At 41.7% G+C, this 25,046-nt stretch overlaps 3 protein-coding genes across 4 annotated transcripts; 2 read left to right on the top strand and 1 right to left on the bottom strand.

Moving 5' to 3' along the window:
• Positions 1–47: 47 nt before the first annotated feature.
• On the bottom strand, positions 48–4,012 carry LOC110486662 (claudin-6-like). Its single transcript, XM_021558431.3, has 3 exons — positions 3,822–4,012; positions 2,137–2,269; positions 48–1,940 (listed from the first exon to the last, which is right to left on the bottom strand). The coding sequence occupies exons 2-3, from the start codon at positions 2,266–2,268 to the stop codon at positions 1,437–1,439; spliced, it is 636 nt and encodes a 211-aa protein (XP_021414106.1). The 5' UTR covers position 2,269; positions 3,822–4,012; the 3' UTR covers positions 48–1,436.
• Positions 4,013–7,743: 3,731 nt separating this feature from the next.
• LOC110486660 (serine/threonine-protein phosphatase PP1-gamma catalytic subunit B) lies at positions 7,744–22,638 on the top strand. Of its 2 annotated transcripts, none has more exons than XM_036941381.2 (8): positions 7,744–7,903; positions 8,171–8,283; positions 17,450–17,581; positions 17,851–18,081; positions 18,183–18,287; positions 18,570–18,793; positions 19,393–19,527; positions 19,711–22,638. In XM_036941381.2, the coding sequence occupies exons 2-8, from the start codon at positions 8,229–8,231 to the stop codon at positions 19,825–19,827; spliced, it is 999 nt and encodes a 332-aa protein (XP_036797276.1). In that variant the 5' UTR covers positions 7,744–7,903; positions 8,171–8,228; the 3' UTR covers positions 19,828–22,638. The 2 variants fall into 2 exon arrangements, with proteins under 2 accessions (XP_036797276.1, XP_036797277.1); XM_036941382.2 differs by having other exon boundaries at positions 7,756–7,903; positions 8,174–8,283.
• LOC110487553 (metallothionein A-like) lies at positions 22,638–24,932 on the top strand. The gene is made up of 3 exons (XM_090196906.1): positions 22,638–23,236; positions 23,361–23,420; positions 24,738–24,932. The coding sequence occupies exons 1-3, from the start codon at positions 23,212–23,214 to the stop codon at positions 24,830–24,832; spliced, it is 180 nt and encodes a 59-aa protein (XP_090053032.1). The 5' UTR covers positions 22,638–23,211; the 3' UTR covers positions 24,833–24,932.
• Positions 24,933–25,046: the final 114 nt, after the last annotated feature.

Raw genomic sequence — 25,046 nt, 5'->3', positions numbered from 1 at the left:
TGTTAACATTTCCAAAGGAGATGACAATCATTTGTATTGCAACAGAATAAAATAAAAACACGTATTTATTATTTGATACACAAAAGTAAAAGACAAGCTGATTTACATAAGTTAAAAAGTTGTGATCTCATGGATGTAAATGATATATACAGTCATTTAACTATACCTGAATTTTGAGATGCATGACCACTGAGTCCCTCACTTTGCTCTCTGTTGTTCATTCATGGCATTATAGAAGCATGCCACCCAGCATTAAAAAACTCAACAAGATAACACATTACAACAAGGGTGTCAAACTCCTTCTGCCCCGGGGGCTGCATTTGGTCTTCAACGAGGTCCGGAGATCCACACTGAAAATTGGTTATATTTCCTCGCCGTCACAATTTGTAAAATAATTTCCTCTATCCAAATTCCGTTTTTGGAGTTTCCGGTGCTCCTTGACTGTCTAGCCTTCATGTAGGTGATTATTAGCGAGCTGGACACAGTTAAGAAACTGTATGAATTTAGGTACATCATCATCTCTACACAGTTCCGATTTGTAGTATATTATAGTATATTGAGTTAGTCCCCCCCAAAACAAATAAACATATATGTGTATTTTAAATTGAACCACCATATTGGACCCTTGGATTAACTACAACTAAACCAGTCTTACTATTTTGAAATATTCAATATTTACAACCATTATTTCCACTAATAATGTCCCTTCTTTATCCTCAAGGTTAAACCCCTCCCCTTTCTTGTTTTCATTCTGTCTGACCCATTTCCTTTCCATCAAACTATCTCTCTACACACATAGAAACATACAGAGGTGTAGTACATCAAACTATCTCTCTACACACATACAAACATACAGAGGTGTAATACATCAAACTATCTCTCTACACACATACAAACATACAGAGGTGTAATACATCAAACTATCTCTCTACACACATACAAACATACAGAGGTGTAATACATCAAACTATCTCTCTACACACATACAAACATACAGAGGTGTAATACATCAAACTATCTCTCTACACACATACAAACATACAGAGGTGTAGTACATCAAACTATCTCTCTACACACATACAAACATACAGAGGTGTAATACATCAAACTATCTCTCTACACACATACAAACATACAGAGGTGTAATACATCAAACTATCTCTCTACACACATACAAACATACAGAGGTGTAATACATCAAACTATCTCTCTACACACATACAAACATACAGAGGTGTAATACATCAAACTATCTCTCTACACACATACAAACATACAGAGGTGTAATACATCAAACTATCTCTCTACACACATACAAACATACAGAGGTGTAATACATCAAACTATCTCTCTACACACATACAAACATACAGAGGTGTAATACATCAAACTGTCTCTCTACACACATACAAACATACAGAGGTGTAATACATGCACTAGACGTAGTTCTTGTTGGCAGCGGGGGCTGAAGCGCTGTTGCCGTAGTACTTGGCGGTTCCTCCCGAGCTGCCAGATTTGGCTCTGCTGAAGCACATGAGCAGGCCTCCGGCCAGAATCAGCAGCACCCCAGCAGCCCAGCCAATAAAGATACAGGTTCCCAGCTCCATCTTCTGGGCCACAAGGGGGTTGTAGAAGTTGCTGATGACGTTGTGGGCGGACCAGCTGACAGGGATGATGAGGAGGAGGCCAGACACCAACAGAGCGATCCCAGCCACAAGGCTGATCTTGGGCTTGATGTCCTCATTCTCCACGCAGGTGGTGAAGTCGGCGCCGGCGAACAAGATGAGGATGGCCAGGGAGGTGACCATGCAGCTGATGATGGTCATGGCGCGGGCCGCCTGCAGGTCAGATGGCAGGATCAGCAGGGACTCATAGCTCTTACACTGCTGCTGGCCCGTACTCTGCACCACACAGGTCATCCACAGGCCCTCTTCAGTTTCCTACACACAGAGACAAATAGTTACAGTAATACACATGCCATTCATTCATTACAGCTTATTTGACTTCAGCACATTGCATTCATTCTACGTTTTCCGAGTTATTAGAGTAATTTGAGTCAATATAATGTTAGAAAGTATTTAGCGGTTTAACATGTAAACCACATAGGGCTAATAAAACACTTGATCTGCTCAGTACCTGTGCCGTTACGATGTTCTGTCCTGTAAATGATGACACTTTCCACCTAGGGATGGCACAGCACACAATGCCCCCGATCAGGCCCAGGACCCCAAGGGCCACACATACAATCTGTACCCCAGCAGATCCCATCCTGGAAGAGAGAGAGGGGGGGGGGGGGGGTTGCCAGTTCAATACCAGTTCACATTCTGGTATTAAAGGAAGTGTAGTTGCTTTAAACGTAGATATAGAATTACATGGTCATTTCTGTGATCATCACACGGCAGAGTACCCCACAAACACCTACACACACATACTTACACACACAGACTCATTCCCTATGACAGGCCTGTACAAGTCAGGATTGTGTAGCTCAGAGGTGCATTTAAAAACAAAATCTCAGAAAGCACAGCCCTGGGACTAAGTCGTGTTGTGACAGGCCCGGTCTACTTCAGCCTGCTGCTGCAGCTCAGAGGCATGCTGCCACTCCTAGTCTCATTGAGATTTCAACCTCTCCTCACCTGGATCCACTCAATCTCACCTAGCCCTGCGAAAAAGTCCAGCAAATGTCATCCCTTTAGCTGAGTACAACTTTACTAAATCAAGCCAAAATAGCTTTTCTTCCACCCCAACAGTCAGTAGCCTTGTAAAATGTCACACCTTTAGCTGAGTACAACTTTACTAAATCAAGCCAAAAGAGCTTTTCTTCCGCCCCAACAGTCAGTAGCCTTGTAAAATGTCATCCCTTTATTTTCTCCACTGGATCATATTATTTATTCCATCTAAGGAATTGTTTTATTTATTTAACTAGGCATGTCAGTTTAGAACAAATGCTTTTGTCACATTGACGGCCTTGGAACAACTGCCTTGTTCAGGGGCAAAACTACAGATTTGTATCTTGTCCGCTTGGTAGTTCGATCTAGAAACCTTTCGGTGACTGGCCCAACACTCTAACCACTAGGTTACCTGCCGCCCCTTGATGGTATGCTACTCTCATTGAATTAAGAAAACATGCAATAGTGCTTACTTGGACCCTTCTCCTTATATTCAACTGGACAAGACCAGGCAGACTAGTAAAACAAAGACATAAATGTGTCTTCTCTTCTCACAAGGACCCATAGAGGTCAGGTTAAGAGGAAGAGGAGGAGGTCGAGAGGATGGGGATGAGTGGTAAGAACAAAATGACTAATAGTAATTGTTGCTACTTATAGATCCTGGTGAATCACTGAATCCTGAGCATAACATGAAGGCGTTATGTTTGGTTCATCAATGGAATAGAGTATGAATACATTTCTGATACCATATTGAAAAAGTAGCGTATTTTGGATTAACCATAGAGTGTTTCACAATAGATTCATGTCAAAAGTAAAAGTTTGGGTGGAAATGTTCCTCAGAACTTATTGTCTTTTAATCGATAGAGAGCAAAAAAAAAGTGTATTTGTTTGTACTTTCCATATGGCCTGAATCATACATACCTTAGTCTGTTTGAATTAAGTGACATTCATGAAGGTATAAGGATGTTACATGCATGTGTCTGCCCCCTAAACATACCATCAATATTCATTTATTTAAACTTGATTGGATTGGTTACTCCACTAAGAGTTATAACACATTAAAATGCAGTTATAATGCACTATGGAGCTGGCATGTTTCATATTTGAAATAGCACAACATCAGAGATACAAGTTGAAAAGTTGAACTAATACCTTATGATGTGTCCTCTTGTCTTGATTGGAAATTTGAAAAGTAAAGTTATTTGTCAAGGGTTTTCCTTCTCCTTAAAAAGGAAATTCTACTCTCTTAATTCAGGTGTTGATCTGTGTAAAGCGGTGGTCTGTTATGTAGCTGGTGTGATGTAAAGGGTTTTGTAGTGAACTGTGAGGTGTGGGGTGGGGCTGGGAAGAACAGGAGAGAGAGGGATGTACCTCACAACCAGACTGGACTTGTCTCATGCCTCTCTTTCCCACTCTTATTCCAGCTTTCATTTGTTTCCAGTGTTGACATTCCAGGTTTAGTCACAACTTTTTAGCAGTGTTGGGGAAGCTACTCTGAAAATAGTTTACCAACCTACCAATTACTTCACACTGGAAGAAGTTAAGCTACATTAAAGCTCCCCTTAAGACAAATATAGTTTACTGAACTAAAGTTACTTTGAAAAACGAGTTCACTACATCCAAACTACTTTGTGAAAAATTATCATATGTAAATCTGAAATGTCATAGACTATAAAATTGCAACAGAACACTTTATGTTACCAGAATGTGTAATGCTTCCATCATGCTGCCCAAAGCTAAAGAAGGTGGGAGTAATGGAGAGGACAGTGTTTTGCTATCGCAAGTTCATGATATTTTAAATCAACAAAAATATGTCAACAAGCAATTGTTACAGCAACAGGAAAATAGCTTCAAGAGCTTTGTCCTAATATTGGTGGACTCAGCCAACAAAAGAATGGACAATATAACCAGAGAGGTCCAAGACCTTAAGAACAGTTTGCAGTTCTCCCAGGGAGAGGTGGATGCCCTGAAAGAGACTTGCAGCAAGTTGACAACAAACTCTAAGTCTATGTCTGTGAATCATTATTACAAATGACTGGGAAAACAGACTAGAAGGACAATCCAGGAGGAATAACATTCTTGTAGATGGCATACCAGAGTCTCCACATCTGACCTGGATATAGTCTGAGGAGAAAGTGAGCATTTTTTTCACTGAAAAGCTGCAGATGGATCATAGGGGACTTCTCTGAAGCTGTGTGCCAGAGGTGGAAAGAACTTATCCCAGCTATGAAAGCTGCCAGAGAGCATGGGTGTAATGCGTCTGTGTGAAGCTGGTGAGATGAGTCAGGCGCAGGACAGCAGATATAAGTAATGAAAGCAATTTTACTCAAATAATACAACAATACACGTCGTATAAATACAAGGCCACAAATACGGACCGCAATACAATAAACAATCACTCACAAACAAACGTGGGGGAACAGAGGGTTAAATAATGAACAAGTAATTGGGGAATTGAAACCAGGTGTGTAAGACAAAGACAAAACAAATGGTTAATGAAAAGTGGATCGGCGATGGCTAGAAGGCCAGTGACGTCGACCGCTGAAAGCCGCCCGAACAAGGAGAGGGACCGACTTCGGAGGAAGTCGTGACAATGTGAACATTGCTTATTTCGCCTACTACAAGCTCATTGTCCACCCTCCCTCCCGAAATCCTGGGAGGAGTGAGAGAGCCAAGCTTCTGGGTCAGTAGCTTCGGCCCAACACCACACACACAAAAACTGACACAAGTGCCTGATTGACGGACTCTATTAGCTAAACAATGTTTTTATGAAATGTTTTATTCTCCACATATCTATCTCCGATAAGCTACAAAGAAAAAGGCTAAGAACAGCCCATATTAATATACAGTGCCTTCAGAAAGTATTCACACCCCTGGACTTTTTCCACATTTTGTTGTGTTACAGCCTGAACCCCATAATGTGAAATTATGTTTTTCTATTTTTTTTATTTTTACAAATTAATTAAAAATTAAAATCTGAAATGTCTTGAGTCAATAAGTATTCAGCCCCTATGTAATGGCAACCCTAAATAAGTTCAGGAGTAAAAATTTGCTTAGGAAGTCACGTAATACAGTGCCTTGCGGAAGTATTCGGCCCTAAAAGACCTGAGACTGGGACGGAGATTTGTCTTCCAACAAGACAATGATCCAAAACATAAAGCAAAATCTACAATGGAATGGTTCAAAAATAAACATATCCAGGTGTTAGAATGGCCAAGTCAAAGTCCAGACCTGAATCCAATCGAGAATCTGTGGAAAGAACTGAAAACTGCTGTTCACAAATGCTCTCCATCCAACCTCACTGAGCTCGAGCTGTTTTGCAAGGAGGAATGGGAAAAAATTTCAGTCTCTCGATGTGCAAAACTGATAGAGACATACCCCAAGCGACTTACAGCTGTAATCGCAGCAAAAGGTGGCGCTACAAAGTATTAACTTAAGGGGGCTGAATAATTTTGCACGCCCAATTTTTCAGTTTTTGATTTGTTAAAAAAGTTTGAAATATCCAATAAATGTCGTTCCACTTCATGATTGTGTCCCACTTGTTGTTGATTCTTCACAAAAAAATACAGTTTTATATCTCATGATGATGCTGAAAAAGAAAGGAAATGATTGCTCACTTCACCCATATTATATTTTTGTAAAAAAGTAGTGTACTTCCAGTGGTTAGCTACACCGCTACATCTCAAAAAAGTAATTCAATACTGAAAACACTACCTAGAATCAAATTGAGTTCAACTACCTACAAGCTACTGCAAAATGAAGTTCACTACCCTGTCACACTTTATTTGGATAGTCTGGACAATCATACTGACAACAAACTATCTGTTGATAAGAAACTGCTTGCTAAGGTTACGGTTAGGGTTAGGTTTAGAATAAGAGTTAGGGTAAGGGTTAGGGCTTGAGCTAGGGTTATTAAGTTTAGGGTTAGGATAAGGATTCAGTTTGGGGTTAGGGCTAGGCTTAGTAGATAGTTAAAATGTTACGGATAGTCTGAAGAACATCTGCAGATGGACTATAGTGTTACCCACTACCCACTACATAAAAAAATGAAAACAAAGGATATGTGAGTGAAAGATAAATTGTTTATTTTTGGTTGTATAGATTGAAGACATAAACAACAATAACAGCAGAGGTCTCTCAATACCATCATGAAACCATGAATCATTTGGAGTTCACACGTTTAGGCTCTGATTCATAATAAACATGTAACCTATGATTCACTGTGAATTCAGTCGAAGGGACCCCCTCCCCATATCCCTACCTGTATCATAAGGCACAGAACTCACAATGTCCCACCCCATACCTCTGTCGAAACTGTCTGACGAATAGAAACACAGTGAGGTGAGGGATGGATTTGGAAACCCGGTAAAGAACGAGTAGAGAGGAGGATTGTGTAATAGTGACCTGTAATGGAGGAACGTGAATTTGTGGAGATTATTGGAAGGAATGAGGAATGTCGGGAAAGAGATGAATTAGGGTTGCACAACATCCACATATTACTTTCCCACAAAATTATACACTACACACGACACACTAAACTACTACATTATTTGAATAATCTGTGTAGTAATAGGGCAAAAAACAGGACCGAGTTTGGGAAATCCTGGACTCTACCCTAATGCAAAATATGCCTTACACTTTTAACTTTTAACACACGGTGGCAGTCCTTGACGGTACCAATCCTGTTGGCGTCGGTTTCCACTAGATAGCACAGTCACAAAGTAGAAATTGGCTATATCGTAAAAATTATTGAAAACTTGCTTTTTGGTCTTAATTTGAGGTTAGGTTTGGGTATACGGTTAGCAGTATGGTTATGGTAAAGGCTAGGCCTAAAATCACATTTTAAGAAGATACATTGTAGAAATAGGCGGAGTTTCTGACTTTGTGGCTGTGGTAGTTCTTTATACCTCAGTATTGGTAACTAGTGACGACCGTTGATGTCATACGTAAAACAGCTGGAGGTGGGGCACCACTGTGTGACGGATGTACAATGTATCCAATGGCAAATGAAAACATGGGTTCAAAATCAAGCAGTGACCCAATCATCATTGAGTAAATGTAAAGCTCGCCTTAGAGTCAACCCCCTGTCTTCTCGCTTCCCCTGAACAACACGGCCCTTTTTAAGTTCAGTGGGGGAAGAGAAAGGGGGACTCTGAAATACGAAGACAAAAAGACACTAAACAGACCTGAAAGGGCCCTGTCTTCTACACGGGAAGACTATTGTCAAATCAAAGGTTGATTATATGTTAACATTTCGTATTTGCATCATTCATTATTGGCTATCTATAACTAAAGCGGTAGCTTGGTTTGTTAGCTAACTAACATCGGATAGCTAGCTTGAACTAACTAGCTAGCTAACCCATTTAGCCAGCTAGCTACAACACGGAAGGGAAAGTAAAGCCAAATGACATTTTTTTTCCCTCAATTTGACATAACAAAATATAAGCTGCCTAGTTGTTTGTTTAACGTGATCGGTACTTGTTTTTTTTGTCTCATCGAAGAAGCAACACGAAACGAAGGTCTTGACTGCCTGAACCACGACAAAAAAAAATAAGTAAAATGGCGGAGCCGGACAAATTAAACATCGACTCCATAATACAGCGTCTTCTGGAAGGTGAGGATTTGCACTTAACTAGGAATCAAGCCACTTCATTTGATTAATTACGAATCATTTGCTTTTTGTATTTTCAAAGAAGCGTCAGAATTCTAACGAGGTCTGGTGCATGTTAGCGTAGTTAGCAGGCTTAACGTCAAGGTAGCTGTTCTCTTTGAAAACGATGTGTCCGGGTTAGAGCGCGAGATAACGTTACCTAGGTCTAGGAACTAGTAGGGCAAATGAGAGATGACTGGCTTGCTGCTTCAATCGTTATCACTCGGCCTGAAGTGCCCATTTTGTTGTATTGTTAGTATTAATGGAAAATCATTATTAAGATAACAAACGGCTATTTTACGATGATGCTGTGTTAGCTAACTCTAGCTAGCTACTGTAACGTTAAATATGTACCGTGTTCTGTCTAGTGTATGCTGTTATAAAAATGAATGCAAAGCTAGCCAGTAACGTCGGTTAGTAGGTTTTGTTTCCTGCATCCAATCTTTCCATAATATCGTTTTTTTGTTTGCCAGTATTTCACACACCGGTTATACTGTAGCCTAGGCAGACGTTAGTACAGATCTAGCACCCATGTACTGTCGTCTAGGTTGGATGTGCATTCCCGGTAATACACTAGTGTCCCCCAATGGATCGGCTTGTACATAAAGCATCCTCCATTCAAGGGAAATATGCTTACTTTATTTTTGAAACACAATTTCCCACCACAATTGTTTATATTTTTGGAAAATCTAATATGTTGCACACCATGTTCAACTAAGAATGTGGAATATCCAAAATTGTCCGAAAAGACAAATCGTTAGATAAAGTATGCATATTTTCAGTTTTTTTTTATGCCCATTAAAGCTAGTTAAGGAGGAAAATGATGCATTTGCAGCCTGAATGGAGGATGCTGTATGTAGGAGCAGGCCCATTGCAATTCATGTCTGGATGAGGGAGAAGCATACTTAAGCATGTTTTTCAGAGCTGCAGATGCAATTATCATGTGCTGAAAGCGTGCTTGCTGAAGTAATAACTTGCTTTTGTTTAAATGCAAGCTACAGTAGGGTTAGCCAGGTTTAGCCATATCATTAGTGGTTGGTTACACAGAGTGAAGGGCACCATTGGGTCACACTACTGTTATACTCCAAATTCCATGGACAGGAAACACCAGTGCCCTGGTTTTAGACTCTTATCTGTCTAAAGAAGGCCAATGGTCTTTACTACATTATAAAGTAAAGGAAATATCCAGATTTGGGTTTGTTTGTCATTGGCCAAGTAGCTTATAGCAGGGCTGAAAGTTGTGCATACTGTAAACACTAGCGGTGGAAACATTATGGCACATTACATTCTCTGCGATCGCAGTAGATTTTGTATGTAATGAAGTGTTGCTTCCACCCCTCTCCTTGCCCCAACCTGGGCTTGAACCAAGGAACCTTTGAACAACGCCAACTGTCACCCAAGAAGCATCATTACCTATAGCTCCACAACAGCAATGTCCCTTTAAGTGCTAGGGAAACAACTACTTCAAGCTCTGAGCCAGCACTAGTTAGCGGTGCTGGCTAGTAGTAATTGAACACTACTAGCCCGCACCGCTAACTAGCTAGGTATTTCACATCGGCTACAGAAGCATGAATAGTAGAAATATGGGCTGTCTTGGGGAATGTGAGGGACAGTGTTTGCAAGTAGCAGGCCTAATGTCTTGCTTTCTCTTGGGTTTTTACTCTGAACACGTATTTTGTTGTGGGCAGCTTATTGATGGATTAAAACGATTCCGCTAACCGTGTTTCTGATTGTGACCACCACACCACTGTTGGGAGTATTGTGGAGGTTAAGGACTGTTGAATAATACGTAGGTGTTAGTGTTTGGTGAATGGGATAAGCTGTCTATACCACACAGGTTTGCCTACCCTCAGTCCTGGCCACTCCTTAGATTTATGATGGCTTCTATAGTCAGACCAACATAAGCCCCTCCAGCTACTAAATCTGCAGGGGCCTCCTGCTGTAATGAGCACAGTGGCTGAGCCAGACATGAGCTTCTGCTGGCCTGGGAACAGTTCAGAAAACAGGAAGTGGGGCATTCTGCTGCTCTAGGAACTTGTCTAGTTAGATTAAAAAAAATATGTCTCTCCAAGTCTGGTCTAACTGGTTTAAAAGTCACGTCAGGTGTTCAAACCCCTGGATCTGCTGTTTTGTTCTTCCCATTTTGAAATATATTGATCTAGATGTATACAGATTATTACTGTATCAATTTATAGGCTATCACTTATTTCTGTTTTGACAATTATTGACTCTAATGGTACTGCAGTTAACCTAGACATTTTCACATGTCTGTTTTCTCAGTGTTATCGCTCCTCTACATCATGGTAATAGCGGTGCATCATGTTGTAGGGCTCCACCACAATAATCCAGACATTTCATCGGATGTATAAGTGTGAAGCATCTGATTGACACTTCTACTCACTACCTAATATGGTGATGAGAGAGAGCCCAGTGGCCGGCAGTGAGACCAGATGGAACGAGATGGATTTTTGCAGACATCGTGATCATTTTCTCCTTGATGAAACATTTGACCTCAACACAGTTTTCTGTTCTCAAAGCTAGAATCTGTTATGAAGAGTGGACTAAGTTTTGAAGATTTTACCCTTTGTCAAAGTAAAACAATTAGAATGTTTAGAAGGAGTGCAAGGGCAAATTTAGTTATTGCACACACACTTCAGAGTAGGTGTTCCTTAATGGAAATATGCAAATACATGCTAGAACGCGCCAATAGGACCTCTCTAGCTCTTGCTTGGCTCTGCCCACTCCTTGCTTGTTCTGCCCACTATGACTAATTTGTTCCCGTTGGAAATGCCAGGCTGTGGTCTATCTTGGGTTAGTTATAAAAAATCTTTGGTTCCACCGTGTTGTCTGTCTCCAACTGTTTGAACAACACTTGGTTGTTTCCCACAATTAAATCAGGTAGGGGACTGTGGATCGGTCTCTGTTAGAGGTCTACCGATTATGATTTTTCAACGCCGATACCGATTATTGGAGGACCAAAAAAGCCGATACCGATTAATCGTTCAATTTAAAAATAAAAAAATAGTATTTGTAATAATGACAATTACAACAATACTGAATTAACACATATTTTAACTTAATATAAAACATCAATAAAATCAAATTAGCCTCAAATAAATAATTAAACATGTTCAATTTGGTTTAAATAATGAAAAAACAAAGTGTTGGAGAAGAAAGTAATATGTACCATGTAAAATGTGTGCCATGTAAAAAAGCTAATGTTTAAGTTCCTTGCTCAGAACATGAGAACATATGAAAGTTGGTGGTTCCTTTTAACATGAGACTTCAATATACCAAGGTAAGAGGTTTTAGGTTGTAGTTAATATAGTATTTATAGGATTATTTCTCTCTATACCATTTGTATTTCATATACCTTTGACTATTGAATGTTCTTATAGGCACTATAGTATTGCCAGGGTAACAGTAAAGCTTCCGTCCCCCTCCTCGCCCCTACCTGGGCTCGAACCAGGAACACATCGACAACAGCCACACTCGAAGCATCGTTACCCATCGCTCCACAAAAGCCGCGGCCCTTGCAGCGCAAGGGGAATAACTACAAATCTAAAAGCGAGTGACGTTTGAAACAGTATTAGCGCACACCCAGCTAACTAGCTAGCCATTTCACATTAGTTACACCAGCCATTAGGCTGATAGGTTTGAAGTCATAAACAGCGCTGTGCTTGCGAAGATGCTACTGGCAAAACGCACTAAAGTGCTGTTTGAATGAATGATTACGGGCCTGCTGCTGCTCAGTCAGACTGCTCTATAAATCAGACTTAATTATAACATAACAACACACAGAAATACGAGCCATTGGTCATTAATATGATCGAATCCAGAAACTATCGGAACCGTTCGGTAATTTATCTAACGGGTGGCATCCCTAAGTCTAAATATTCTTGTTACATTGCACAACCTTCAATGTATGTCATAATTACGTAAAATTCTGTCAAATTAGTTCGCAATGAGCCAAGCAGCCCAAACTGTTGCATATACCCTGACTCTTCGTGCAATGAACGCAAGAGAAATGACACAATTTCACCTGGTTAATATTGCCTGCTAAACTGGATTAGTAGTTATGGGTAGTAGTGATTATGATTGATTGTTTTTTATAAGATAAGTTTAATGCTAGCTAGCAATTTACCTTGGCTTCTACTGCATTTGCGTAACAGGCATGCTACTCGTGGAGTGCAATGGTTAGAGCGTTGGACTAGTTAACTGTACGGTTGCAAGATTGAAACCCCTGAGCTTACAAGGTGAAAATCTATCGTTCTGCCCCTGAACAAGGCAGTTAACCCACAGTTCCTAGGCAGTCATTGAAAATATGAACGTGTCCTTAACTGACTTGCCTAGTTAAATAAAATTAAAAAAAATATATATATATATATATATATATATATTTATATTTTATAATAAATATTAAAAAAAAATGGAAATCAGCGCCCAAAAATACAAATTTCCGATTGTTATGAAAACTTTAAATCGGCCCCAATTAATCGGCCATTCCGATTAATCGTCGACCTCTAATCTCTGTTCGTGCGTTAGTAAAAAAAAAAACGCCATCTCAGACAGCACTGGCCCGAGTTTGATGAAACTTGGGTGAATGATGACACTGACTGGGCAGGAGCTATAGTAATTAACTGAAATTTGTGGGTCACACCAGAGAGGAAAAGGTGAAGCGAGAGGAATAGCTGGGCCCAAAATTTGTCTTCTCCAGCAGATGGTGTTTTTATATTTTTCGCTCGTCAGGTGTTAGGTGAGGTGTTTTTGTATGGAGGTCAATGCTTTATCTTGACCAGGTCGCAGTTGTAAATGAGAACGTGTTCTCAACTAGCTTACCTGGTTAAATAAAGGTGTGTGTATATATATATATATATATATATATAAAAATGGGTGTTGAATTTGGTTAACAAAAAATGAAATGGCTTATTTGCTACTTAATAGATCAAATAGAAGTTTCATAATGTTTTAGTAGTTCGTTTTTATGCTCATTGCACATTTCAAAACAGGCTAGACAGCTAGTAGACTAGACAGGGTCTACTCTTTGCTAAATTTTGGGAGTTGAGACATAAAAAGGGTATCGTTGGAAAGGTTCACTTTTCTATTACAGTAAAATGTCTCGAATGTGTTTCAGTGTCCATATGAATGATTCTGTTGTACCAAACCTCAAATGCAAATAGCCAGTTGAAACTGCTTGTTGTCATAGAGAAAGAAGTAATCTATCAACTTTGTTGGTGTGGGGGGGAGGGGCCTGGTGTGTGTGAATGGGAAGGTGCACACAGCACTGGAGTAAAAAGACAAGCAGACATAAACGCTCATAAAAATGGGAGAACTTTTTTCTTAAGATGCATGTGTTTGGAATTTCTCGCTAAAATGCACATTCAAATTAATGAGATATATCGCTCAGCCCTAGCCCCTTTTGACTTTGACTGTGGCTCTTGATGGGTGGAAGTGTTGTGGAAACCGTGTTCTACTCTGTCCATGATAAGGTTGTCTGACAAGTTCAGTAAAATAATAAAAAAAACAGCTGTAGTATATGGCAGTATATAGAGGACCTTTTTTTATCTTGCGGTGTACCAACTCATTACAAGGCAGAGTGTTTGCCTCTGTTGTGTGAGTTCGTATTTAGCCTAACACGTCATGTATGGGATTTTTTCTAAATTAGTTTTGAAGTCTTGGCCAGTCCATAAACCATCACCTGTGGCTTTTTGTCCATCCAATCCTGCTGTATTTCTATGATGTGGAGACAGGCCAAGGTAACTGCCTTCTGGTTGCTTAATCACTTTTTTGTCAGAGAATGGTGACTGGCCACCATCAACCTTTAGCTGCACCATGTACACCGTAACACATGAGCCAGCCTGGTGACAATGTTTGCAAACCAGTTAAATGTGGTGACGGTGTGACTAGTTTCAATGGGATTAACCATCAGCCTCCTGGCCTGTACATCTGAACGGTCAGTCCAGGCCGCTACTACCACCTCCTGTCGCCATCTATGAGGATGTCCATATCAGCCATGGACATATCAGGAGGGGAATCTAAAGCCAGCCAATTGTTGATTCCCAACGGCTTTCCTATTGTGCTTGTCCAACTTTTTTTATTTTCTATCCCGTGACCAGCAAAGCGGAAAGCCCTTTGTCTGACCCCCTCCCCATCCCCCACGCCCCTTCTCTAAGCTCACTGTTGCCATTGGCCATGTGGCTAACTTTAGAGTAAGCTCTGTCATGGCTTAGCCGACCCTAATCCAGGTTTAAAGTGACAAGCAGCACTACCCTATTTATACCCACATTTCACTCTTTAGGGCCAAGGCCTGTGTTGCTGCCCTAACATGACACTGCTCATTTAGATCTATTGCTGAGGTCCTACCTGGAAGTCCTCGTCCGTTTCCATCCTCCGTTTTCAGAACAAATGTGTGTGCCCCTCTCCCACTGCCTGTGATTTTATTAGGGCAGAATATATTTTTGTGAAAGCACTACACTGAACAAAAATATAAATGCAACATGTAACAATTTCTAAGATTTTACTGAGTTACAGTTCAAATAAGGAAATCAGTCAATTTAAATAAATTCATTAGTCCCTAATCTATGGATTTCACATGACTAGGAATACACATGCATCTGTTGGTCACAAATACCTTACAAAAAAGGTAGGGGCATGGATCAGAAAACCAGTAAGTATCTTGTGTGACACATCTCCTTCGCATAGAGTTGGGCGGCAGGTAGCTTAGTGGTTAGAGCGTTGGGCCAGTAACTGAAAGGTTGCTGGTTCGAATCCCCAAGCCGAATGTTGTCCCACTCCTCTTCAATGCCTGTGTGAAGTTGCTGGATATTAGTGGGAACTGGAACACACACGTCGATCTAGAGCATCCCAAACATGCTTGTTGGGTGAGTATGCAGGTCGTGGAAGAACTGGGACATTTTCAGCTTCCAGGAATTGTGTACAGCTCCTTGCGTCATGGTGGAACATGAGGTGATGTCGGTGGATGAATGACATGACAGTGAGCTTTACGATCTTGTCACGGTTTCTCTGTGCATTCAAATTGCCATCGATAAAATGCAATTGTTTGTTGTTCGTACCAAATGCCAGCCCATACCATAACGTTGACATCAACAAAATGCTCGCCTACACAACGTGGTAAGCAGTTGTCAGTACGTCCAACTGGCCTCACAATTTTTCTAAAACAACGTTGGAGGCGGCTTATGGTGGAGAAATTAACATTACATTCTCTGGCGACAGCTCTGGTGGACATTCCTGCAGTCAGTATACCAATTGCATGCTCCCTCAACTTGAGACATCTGTGGCATTGTGTTGTGTGATAACTGCATGTCCTCGTCTAGTTTGGTATTTGGCAAGGTCAGCAACGTTCAGTTTGAGCTGTCAGAGCTTTGACAAGTGTTCAATTAACCCCGGTGTATGTTTTTGTAAAGGACACTGTCTGCACCCAGCTTGTAAAGCAGAATGTCACTGAAGGGTTTCAGGCAAGTTTATTGTTCTGCTCTCTTAAGTGTGTCTAACCCATTTATCTTCAGCAATTACAGTACCAGGTGCATGATAGAGCACAACAAGCGTCTATGGTTGAATATTAGAAGGGTTTCTGTTGATGCTTGTTTGTCATTGCCTAGTTCTCCTGTGATGGTTTATAGAGCGCTGGCATTGGACTTTTCACCTGCACCCAGGGAAGACAGCAGAACGTGCAGGAAAGGGGGTGGAATTGATTCTGTGACACAAACAACCCTGATGCGCATTCTTGCACAAGTCCCCCCGTACATCATGAGTCACTGGAATACACTTACTACATGCTCTGTTATATCCTTGCCTGGAGCTTGTCATGCAAACAGGATTTCTGAATAATACAGTCCTACTGTTGTATTTGTTTGACTATAGATGTGCTGTTGTAGTGATCCCTTGCAGCTATAGTGAAGGTTCTAGTTTGGAAGGAGTATTGAGATTGAAGTAGGAGCCTCATCCGGCTGATCATATTAAACCTGTACTTGACCTGCAGCGCCACAAAAGCCTCGAGCTGCCCTGCAAATCATGCCAACATACTTAAGAGTATTCCTTGCTCCAGGGCTACAATGGTGCGATAACTACATTAAGCATTTTACCAATTTGTGGCTCCAGTAGAGCTGATCACCTGTCTGTTGATCATTGAACATCATATCAGTTGCACTGTGGATTTGCACCTCTGCTTGATGAACATGTAGCACTTACACCGCCACAGGGTGGGTTTTCCTTTTCCTGGTAGAATGTGTGTGTGAATGTCATAACTAGCTACTGTACTCAACAAACATGTAAGATTCTTGAGATCCAGAGCAGAGTTAGGGGACAGCCTGGCCCAGGAAGATGCTCAGCGCAGCACTGTGCATGTGTCCCTTGTGACCTGACCACATCTCAGACCAGCCTGCTACTACCAGCCTGCTTAGCTCTGCCGTGTGGTCAGAGGCGGCCTAGCAACGTTTGCTGTCAGTTCACAGGCTCTATGCTACCAGACTGCATGCGGTGTACTTGTAACCAGAGAGCTCTGAAGTTGGCCATCAATGATATGTTTATTTAATTGTGATTTAGGCCTACTTTGATTTGAAGGGCAGTGTATTTGATCCTTGTTTGAGTCGTACAGTGTGATATTCGCTGCTTGTGCCTCTTTCCGTTGCAGTCTCTTTGTCCTGGTTACATCAGCAGACACGCAGGTGGTGTGTTAATACGTGCTTCTGGGGCTGGGTGCACACTGCACACATTTGTTCACACATAGCCAGGCCTGTACCTTCTGCTGGTACTCAGTTCAACACTGCCATCGTCATCCCCTAGCCTTGAGTGCTCAGAAACAAAGACCCCCAACACCCTTTTCATTTAGGTTTCACGCTCTGTAACCTTGAGATTCTCACATCAAATAGTTCATCCTCCTGGCTTATGCTGTGTGAGCAGATTCACCTTGGCTCTGCAGTATGCTCAGGGTTGTGCTGTCAGCGGGGCCTGTGATATTGATTGGTTTCTCTGCTCTGGTGTGCTGTGTGTTAGATCTGTGGCTGTGCTATTTGTGTGTGTGTTGTTTCCATGGTCTTGGCCTAGCATGTTTGTTCCAATAAGCGCAACGTCAGTCCTCACTCTGTTTGCTCTGTCTTTCTCTCCCCTCCAGTTAAGGGCTCTCGGCCAGGCAAGAACGTTCAGCTGACAGAGAACGAGATCCGTGGCCTTTGCCTCAAGTCTCGCGAAATCTTCCTCAGCCAGCCAATCCTGCTCGAGCTTGAGGCACCACTCAAGATCTGCGGTGAGTCATATTGGATAAGTTATGATGGCTGAAATTGGTTTCATAGTAATTAATGTCAGTGTAGCAAAGCAGCTGCGCCTCTCTGACCCAACTGATAGTGAAAGCTCCAAGGTTTCATAACACGACTGATTGTCTGATTTACTGTAGAATTCTAATCTCTAATTGCCTTTGTTATCTCAGTCCAACGGCCTGTATACACACACAGATCTAATGTAGTCAGGGAGGGTGTGGTAGTGACTGACTGGCCACCTCTGTGCTGCCCCCTGCAGGTGACGTCCATGGTCAGTACTACGACCTGCTGCGGCTGTTTGAGTACGGAGGTTTCCCCCCGGAGAGCAACTACTTGTTCCTAGGGGACTACGTGGACCGGGGGAAGCAGTCCCTGGAGACCATCTGCTTGCTTCTGGCCTACAAGGTCAAATACCCAGAGAACTTCTTCTTGCTGCGCGGCAACCACGAGTGTGCCTCCATTAACCGTATCTATGGCTTTTATGACGAGTGTAAGTGCCGAGACGAGAAGCTGGAACACATGCTTAACAACAGGAGACCGGAACACACACAGAGTATTAACCATTTAGTAATGCCCCTTGCTCCTCTTTAGGTAAGAGACGGTATAACATCAAGCTGTGGAAGACTTTCACAGACTGCTTCAACTGTTTACCCGTGGCTGCCATTGTAGATGAGAAGATCTTCTGCTGCCATGGAGGTGGGTGGTGTATGCTTGCATGATCTGTGTGTGTGGGTCTTTCCCCTGTGGGCCTTATCAATAAGCACTTGGTGGCCCCATGATCGTTTGGATTAACCACTCCCCTTAAGTGTTTGTGGTGGAAGATGACTCAAGTGTATACACTATACGTTTGATAAGAGGTGGTAGTTATCAAGGTGTGATTTCAGATCTTATTGTTCTTGGTGGTAGAAGACAGTATCATGGCAGTCATCATTCATTTGTATGGTGATGTAATGTTTCTGTGTGCTATGTTCTGTCCAGGCCTCTCTCCAGACCTCCAGTCCATGGAGCAGGTGCGCAGAGTGATGCGACCCACAGATGTGCCTGACCAGGGCCTGCTGTGTGACCTGCTGTGGGCCGACCCAGACAAAGATGTCCTGGGCTGGGGCGAGAACGACCGCGGGGTCTCTTTCACATTCGGGGCAGACGTGGTGGCCAAATTTCTGCACAAACACGACATGGACCTTATATGCAGGGCACATCAGGTAATGGCTTAGCTCAGTGGTTTAGAGTTTTGGATGGGGGTTAGGGGCTGGGAAGAGTCTTTAGCGGGACACTGTCAGACCAATGGTGGGTTTGGAAGAATAGAGGGATTTTGTTATTAATCAGGGAAATCAGATGATCAAGGGTCATTGCACCTACATAAAATATTGAAGCACTTTTTTAAAGCTGGAATCTTTAATTGGTGACACTGCCATGTCTGTTTGGGATATTACAACAACAAAGAAGTTGTAAACAACAAACCCTATTTTTCCTCTCTGACATCATTGCACGCGCGATAGAACAGCAGAATATGTACTGCAATTCTTTTGGTCCATGCTGCCGAAGACGACGACTCCGTTTCACAACACAAACAACAACAAAGTTGCTGGGGTGAACAGTGGCTCTGTTTCCCCTGATGCGGATTCCATCTTTAAAGCGTGTCATTTTGTGTTTTTACTGGCGATGGAGGTTGTGTTCATTTAAGATGGTAACTCCTCTGTTTGAAATGTACTGATGGCCCTGCAGTTGTTGGTTATCCACTCCTGGTATTTTTCATGTTTATTTTTCATTGCGTTCTTACCTCTTTCATTCCTGTCCTCAGGTGGTAGAAGACGGTTACGAGTTCTTTGCAAAGAGACAGCTTGTTACTCTGTTCTCTGCCCCTAACTACTGTGGAGAGTTTGATAATGCCGGTGCCATGATGAGTGTGGATGAGACCCTCATGTGTTCCTTTCAGGTGTGTACTCCTCTGCTTTTCTCTCTGCCCCTTTTCTCTCTCCAGTCTGGCTGTTCCTGTCCATCAGTCTAGATTTTTAAGCTCTGCCAGTCCCCTGTCTTACCTGTTACGTGCTGCAGTGTTCAGTCTGTAGGAGTATATGTATATTTATAGCTGTCTAAAGAAAGCCTCTCTATTCCTCAGATTCTCAAGCCAGCGGATAAGAAGCTCTACTCTTATGGTGGAGGTGGAGGAATGGGATCTGGACGCCCCGTCACCCCACCACGGAATTCCGCCAAAGGCGGAAAGGCCAAGAAATAACACCCACTGGACCCCCCTCCTTGAACCAAGCACCCCCCCCCCCACACTCTTTTGCCCTACTTTTTCCCTCATCACCAAACAGCAACAAAGCAGACAGTACCTAGGGTTCGGTCCTCTTTTTCTCTGATACTGTTTTTAACTGTTTGAGTGTATGTATGTCCGTGTGTCTGAAAGAGAGGTTTATTGTATTCTGTTTGTATGTCCTTCCTTTCCCCTGCTCTGTTCTCCTGTCACTTTGTAGATGAAATTGGTCCTTCCTTTCAGTGATGTAAATGCACACCTGGGGGGAGGAGGGGAAAGGAGCCTTTACTGTTTGTTAGGGCCCTGCACTGTTTTGATGCTCAACACAAGCTTTTGTACATCCTGTTTGAGAGGTGTGTGTGTGGGTCAATGGGGTCAATCTGCATGGTCAAATGGTAACAACGGCACACACCACACACTGAGAGCACAGGTGGATATGTGCAGATGGACCCTTTTAGTTTATGGATTCACAAAGATCAAGAAGCGGACACGTTTATTTTTTTTCTCTCCCAAAAACCAATGATTTGAAAATGCAATCATGGATGTGAAATAGTTTTGCTTTTCTGTTTTTTTTGTTGTTTTTTTGTAGATGCATAAAAAAAAGGTTTGAATCCTTGAGTTTTAGTTTATTTGGAAGCCGATGATTAATAAAGAACCATTTATTTAAAATATTCCATCACACTGTTCACTATGTTCACCTCAACATTGCTTTGATATTTGTTTATATATTAAATTCCTCTAACCCACATGTCGAACTCATTCCACAAAGGGTTGCGTTTCCATGGGTTTTTGCTCCACCCTTGTACTTGGTGGATGAATTAAGGTCACTAAATAGTAATGAATTTCAGGGATCCAGTGTGGCGCAGCGGTCTAAGGCACTGCATCTCAATGCTAGAAGAGTCACTACAGTCCCTGGTTTGATTCCAGGCTGTATCACAACCAGCCGTGAGTGGGAGTCCCATAGGGCGGCGAACAATTGGCCCAGTGTCGTCCGCGTTAGTGTTTGGCCGGGGTAGGACGTCATTGTAAAGAATTTGTTCTTAACTGACTTGCCTAGTTACATTCGGCCCTTCATGCAATGAGTTTGACACCTCTGCTCTACCCCCTTTGTCATTCCCACTTGCTCTTCTCTTGTCTGAACGGTATCGAAAGCTTTGTTTGTTCAGGGTGGGATGTTGGCATAAGTTGCTGGCTCCAAGAAATACCCATTTCCTGTACAGCATTTTGGGGGCTTTTGCTTAGCCATTTTCTATCATCCCCTTAAAATGTGTTCTCCTTGCCCCTATCCTTTAAACACGGTCAATGTTCATCTCTCTGGTTCTCACCCCCCCCCCCCCCCCCCCCCCAATCTTCCATATTCTGTCTCCCATTTTGCTCAGTAGTTTCCCTCTGGGTTCTGAGTAGTCAAAGAATGTCATACCTCAATTCTCACCCCACTTTGCATCTGTCCCCCCCACCCCTTACTCAGCTCATGTTTTTCTCTTCTCTTTTATATTTAAAGGTGTGTAACAACTTGCCAGACAGCATTAATGCTCATTTCCTGTGCTGGATTCTTTCTCACATTTTAGTAGCTAGCTCATATCGGCTTCTAGTGCTCTCTCCTCTCCACTAGGTGGTGCATTTCATACAACACTCACCATTGCGTCATCTCACTGAAGACGGGATCAGGAGTACTGTACATTCAATGCGCCCCAACAGTGCTGAGTGCATTCATGGTGCATAGGCGGCAGTATGTTTTTTTTAAAGAGCACATGGCTCAAGGTTTTTTTGCTTTGTAGTTTATAAAGAAAATTGATCATATTGTGAGACCAAGGAGTGTTGGTTTTAATGACGTGTTATGATCTATTGACCAGAGGAAGTGTTATTTGCTGTTAGATAAGGATATTGAATGCTTGATATACAATATGTTACATGGAAAGGTAATACGCTTGTTTTTAAAAGAGCTGTAATATTAGAGAACATTTTGGGTTGGAAAACTTTTTTGCTGATAAAATAACAGGGCAGGAGTTTCAAGTTGTCGGAATTGTCAATGGCTTGTTTTCTGACAAGGCTTTAAGACAATGATTCAGAGCTGTAATGTAGACCATCTGCAATTTTGTGAAAATATGCATTTTGGAAACAAGCTTTTGCTTACATGCTTTAGGCAGTAGGGTAGAGCAATGCCTGAACTTGAAGATAAATTGTTTTGGGGATCATTGCAGGTCTTAGTATTGCTGTCCAGAATGATACTTCACAACTTCCAATTTCACCCGACCCTACTCTGTTCATAGCAGGGTAAACATTCTGCTTGTAATGTTGGTCAGATCATTAATTTGCTAAAATCATTAAGACATCACCAATCTACTGTAACTATCGATATCTATCTTATTTCTTTTGAACTTTTATTTCAAGAACTAGGGCAATATAGATATTGTGATAATGTAAAACGTTTTTATTTTATTTTAACCAATCAGGGACGTTTTTCCTTAATGCACTGTCTCTGGGGGCAATACAAGGCCACGTTCAGTTGCCAAACGTTGTCGAACGTTGCAGATAGAAATGCCATGAATAGAGCTGATGTGTTCGTATTCGTGTCAAAGGTGTTTGTTCTACATAGCCTATTTCTATCCGAACGTATCACAACGTTAAGTCCTGCTGAACGCGCCCCAGGCTAGAAAAGCTAAAATATAAATGAATCAAAAACGTTAAATAAAAATAAAATGATGTTTTATTTTTATGTAATTTGTTTTCCAACCAATCACAAAAATCCTGTCTGTTACCGGGTAGAAAATAAAAAATAGTGAATTTGTACTTTGTCTGTTTTTGTCTTAAAGATGATACAATATGGAAGTTTTGCTCGAGTGTTGGCTGTATGGTTTGTATGCATGATGTGCAATATAAACTTTTGGGTGTGGGGAGGTTAGCCCCCCTTCTGTCTAGAGAAGCAAATTCTGGACGATATTACTGTCCATAAAAGTGGACCATTTTTGTCTCAAGAAATGGCCAATATTCCATAAGGGAACTTTAAATGAGCCATGGTTTGTGTATAATGCAAGATAAATTGATGCAATAGGCCACTAATGTTGAATTACCCATATTGTGATACATACTACATATTGTATGTTTGAGATTACATTTTAAATTGTCGCCATCTAGTGTATACAACGAATGCATCTATAGGAAATCATTTATAGTAAAATTGTATTATCGGGAGAACTAGGCGGAGCATGAATGCACATTTCTATTTTGCACATTGCCCTATCAATTCCGATCATATAAAACAGCTGAACCAAATAGCAAATCAATAGCAGACAAAGCGCCACTGGAACGGTGTCGGGTCAGCCTTGTTGAATTGTTTGGGCTAAAATATAATTCGAACCTAAAATGGATCCTTGTGATTGCTCAAAAAGTAAGTTTGCCTAATGGAATTCATCTCTAAATTCCGAATTGACCTGAACGGGTACAATGGATTTTAAATAGTTGCAAATCAGGTGACCCTTATTAATTTAGTAGTTGACTTGTTTTGTTTATAGCTGGAAGCTGCAGTTGCGGTGGACTCTGCAAGTGTACAAACTGCGAATGTGCCAAGAAAAGTAAGTGCATGTGTTGATCTGTTTGAGCTCGGAACAAGAATTGTTACACCCGCAATAACTTCTAAATATGCGTATGTGATCTATAAAGTGCAATCTGTCGAAGCAAAGTGACGCTAACGGATGGAGCTAGAGTAATGTATACTTAGACTGCGCTATTGGATCTAAGGACTGACTATCCATTATATAGTTGTAGCTTCAGTGTTTATTTTCCAATATCTTGTAAGCATTTTATATTGTGTTCTGATGGAATAGGCATACGACAGAAACTAAGCGCATTATGCATTTAAGTTAAATTCTTAAAGAATCAATGGGTACATGTCGAATTTATTTTTGATTTATTTTATTTAACCAGGTAGGCAAGTTGAGAACACGTTCTCATTTACAATTGCGGCCTGGAAATATCATAATGGCTGTAACTAGTGCAGATTTCTTTTTTTTTTTTTTTACTTTACAGTTTAGTTGTGAACAATTGTTAGCCAAGTCTTCGACAGACATAACATCCCAAACCAATGAGAGGTTTCGATCAAATTGGGCCCGGGTAGGCGTGCGTTATACCTGGCTCACTCCTGGGCGTGAGCCAGGTGCCCGGAAAAAGTCCGCTCAGTGACGTAATTATGCGCGTGGAATAATGAGTAGGATTGCCTTCACGTGCAATAGTAATTTCTCTATCTGCCTTCCCTATGAAAACAACTAGTTTGCAAATTCGGTGCGGTGCAGATTAATGACCGTTCGCTTTGCCAACCGGCTCCTCCCTCACCATCACCACTTTTGCCCGTTCACATCAAGGGTCATAGGCTGTGCCCCGCTGCTCGGCATAATCAAATCCGCCCAGTGTCAACGCGCAACCCACCATTGAGACCTAAGAGCGAAATTGACTACCCTAGTGTCCCTTTAAAGCATGGGTTCCCAAACTCGGTCCTGGTGCACACTTTGATTTTTGCCCAAACACTACACAGCGGAATCAAATAATAAACTCATCAAGCTTTGATTATTTGAATCAGCTGTGTAGTGCTTGGGCAACAATCTAAACATGGGCCCAAGATGCAAGTTTGGAAACCCTGCTTTAAAGGAGTCCTTCACCTGAAATTACAAAGTTGCATATCTTTCCTTACATTGTAAGCATTTAGTGCAATGTCAAATAATTTTTACATGGAATTTCCAGTCAAACTCCAGACGCTGCCACTAGTAGTGGCATGTCTGTAACATTCAGCTGAACTTTTAGCCCAGATAAAATGCCTTCAGGCCTAAGACACAGGTCTTGTTGGAAAACCAGTCATGGTCAATTATCAGTACTAATCTCTGCTATCATTCCTCCAGGTTGTTGTTCCTGCTGCCCGACTGGATGCAGCAAGTGCGCCTCTGGTTGTGTGTGTAAGGAGGGCAAGACGTGCGACACAAGCTGCTGTCAGTGAGGGCTTGACACAACACCATGTCCTCTACCTCATGACATCCCTGTTGTACGACAGAGCATTGTAATAAATTGCAGCTCCAATTTGGATGTCTTCAATCATGTGAAACTGCCTCCTTGCTTTTTAGTGAGCACTAATGTGAATTCCAGTGACATTACCCTTTCCTTTGAAAGTTAAATGTCTGGCTAAGTAAAAATGTGATCTGTCTGCTTGTAGT

The sequence above is a fragment of the Oncorhynchus mykiss genome, chromosome 13, assembly GCF_057628025.1.
Source record: "Oncorhynchus mykiss isolate SJ-2025 chromosome 13, ASM5762802v1, whole genome shotgun sequence".
Taxonomy (NCBI): domain Eukaryota; kingdom Metazoa; phylum Chordata; class Actinopteri; order Salmoniformes; family Salmonidae; genus Oncorhynchus; species Oncorhynchus mykiss.
The sequence above is the reverse complement of the archived record's forward strand: the minus strand, read 5'-3'. Positions and strand labels throughout refer to the sequence as shown.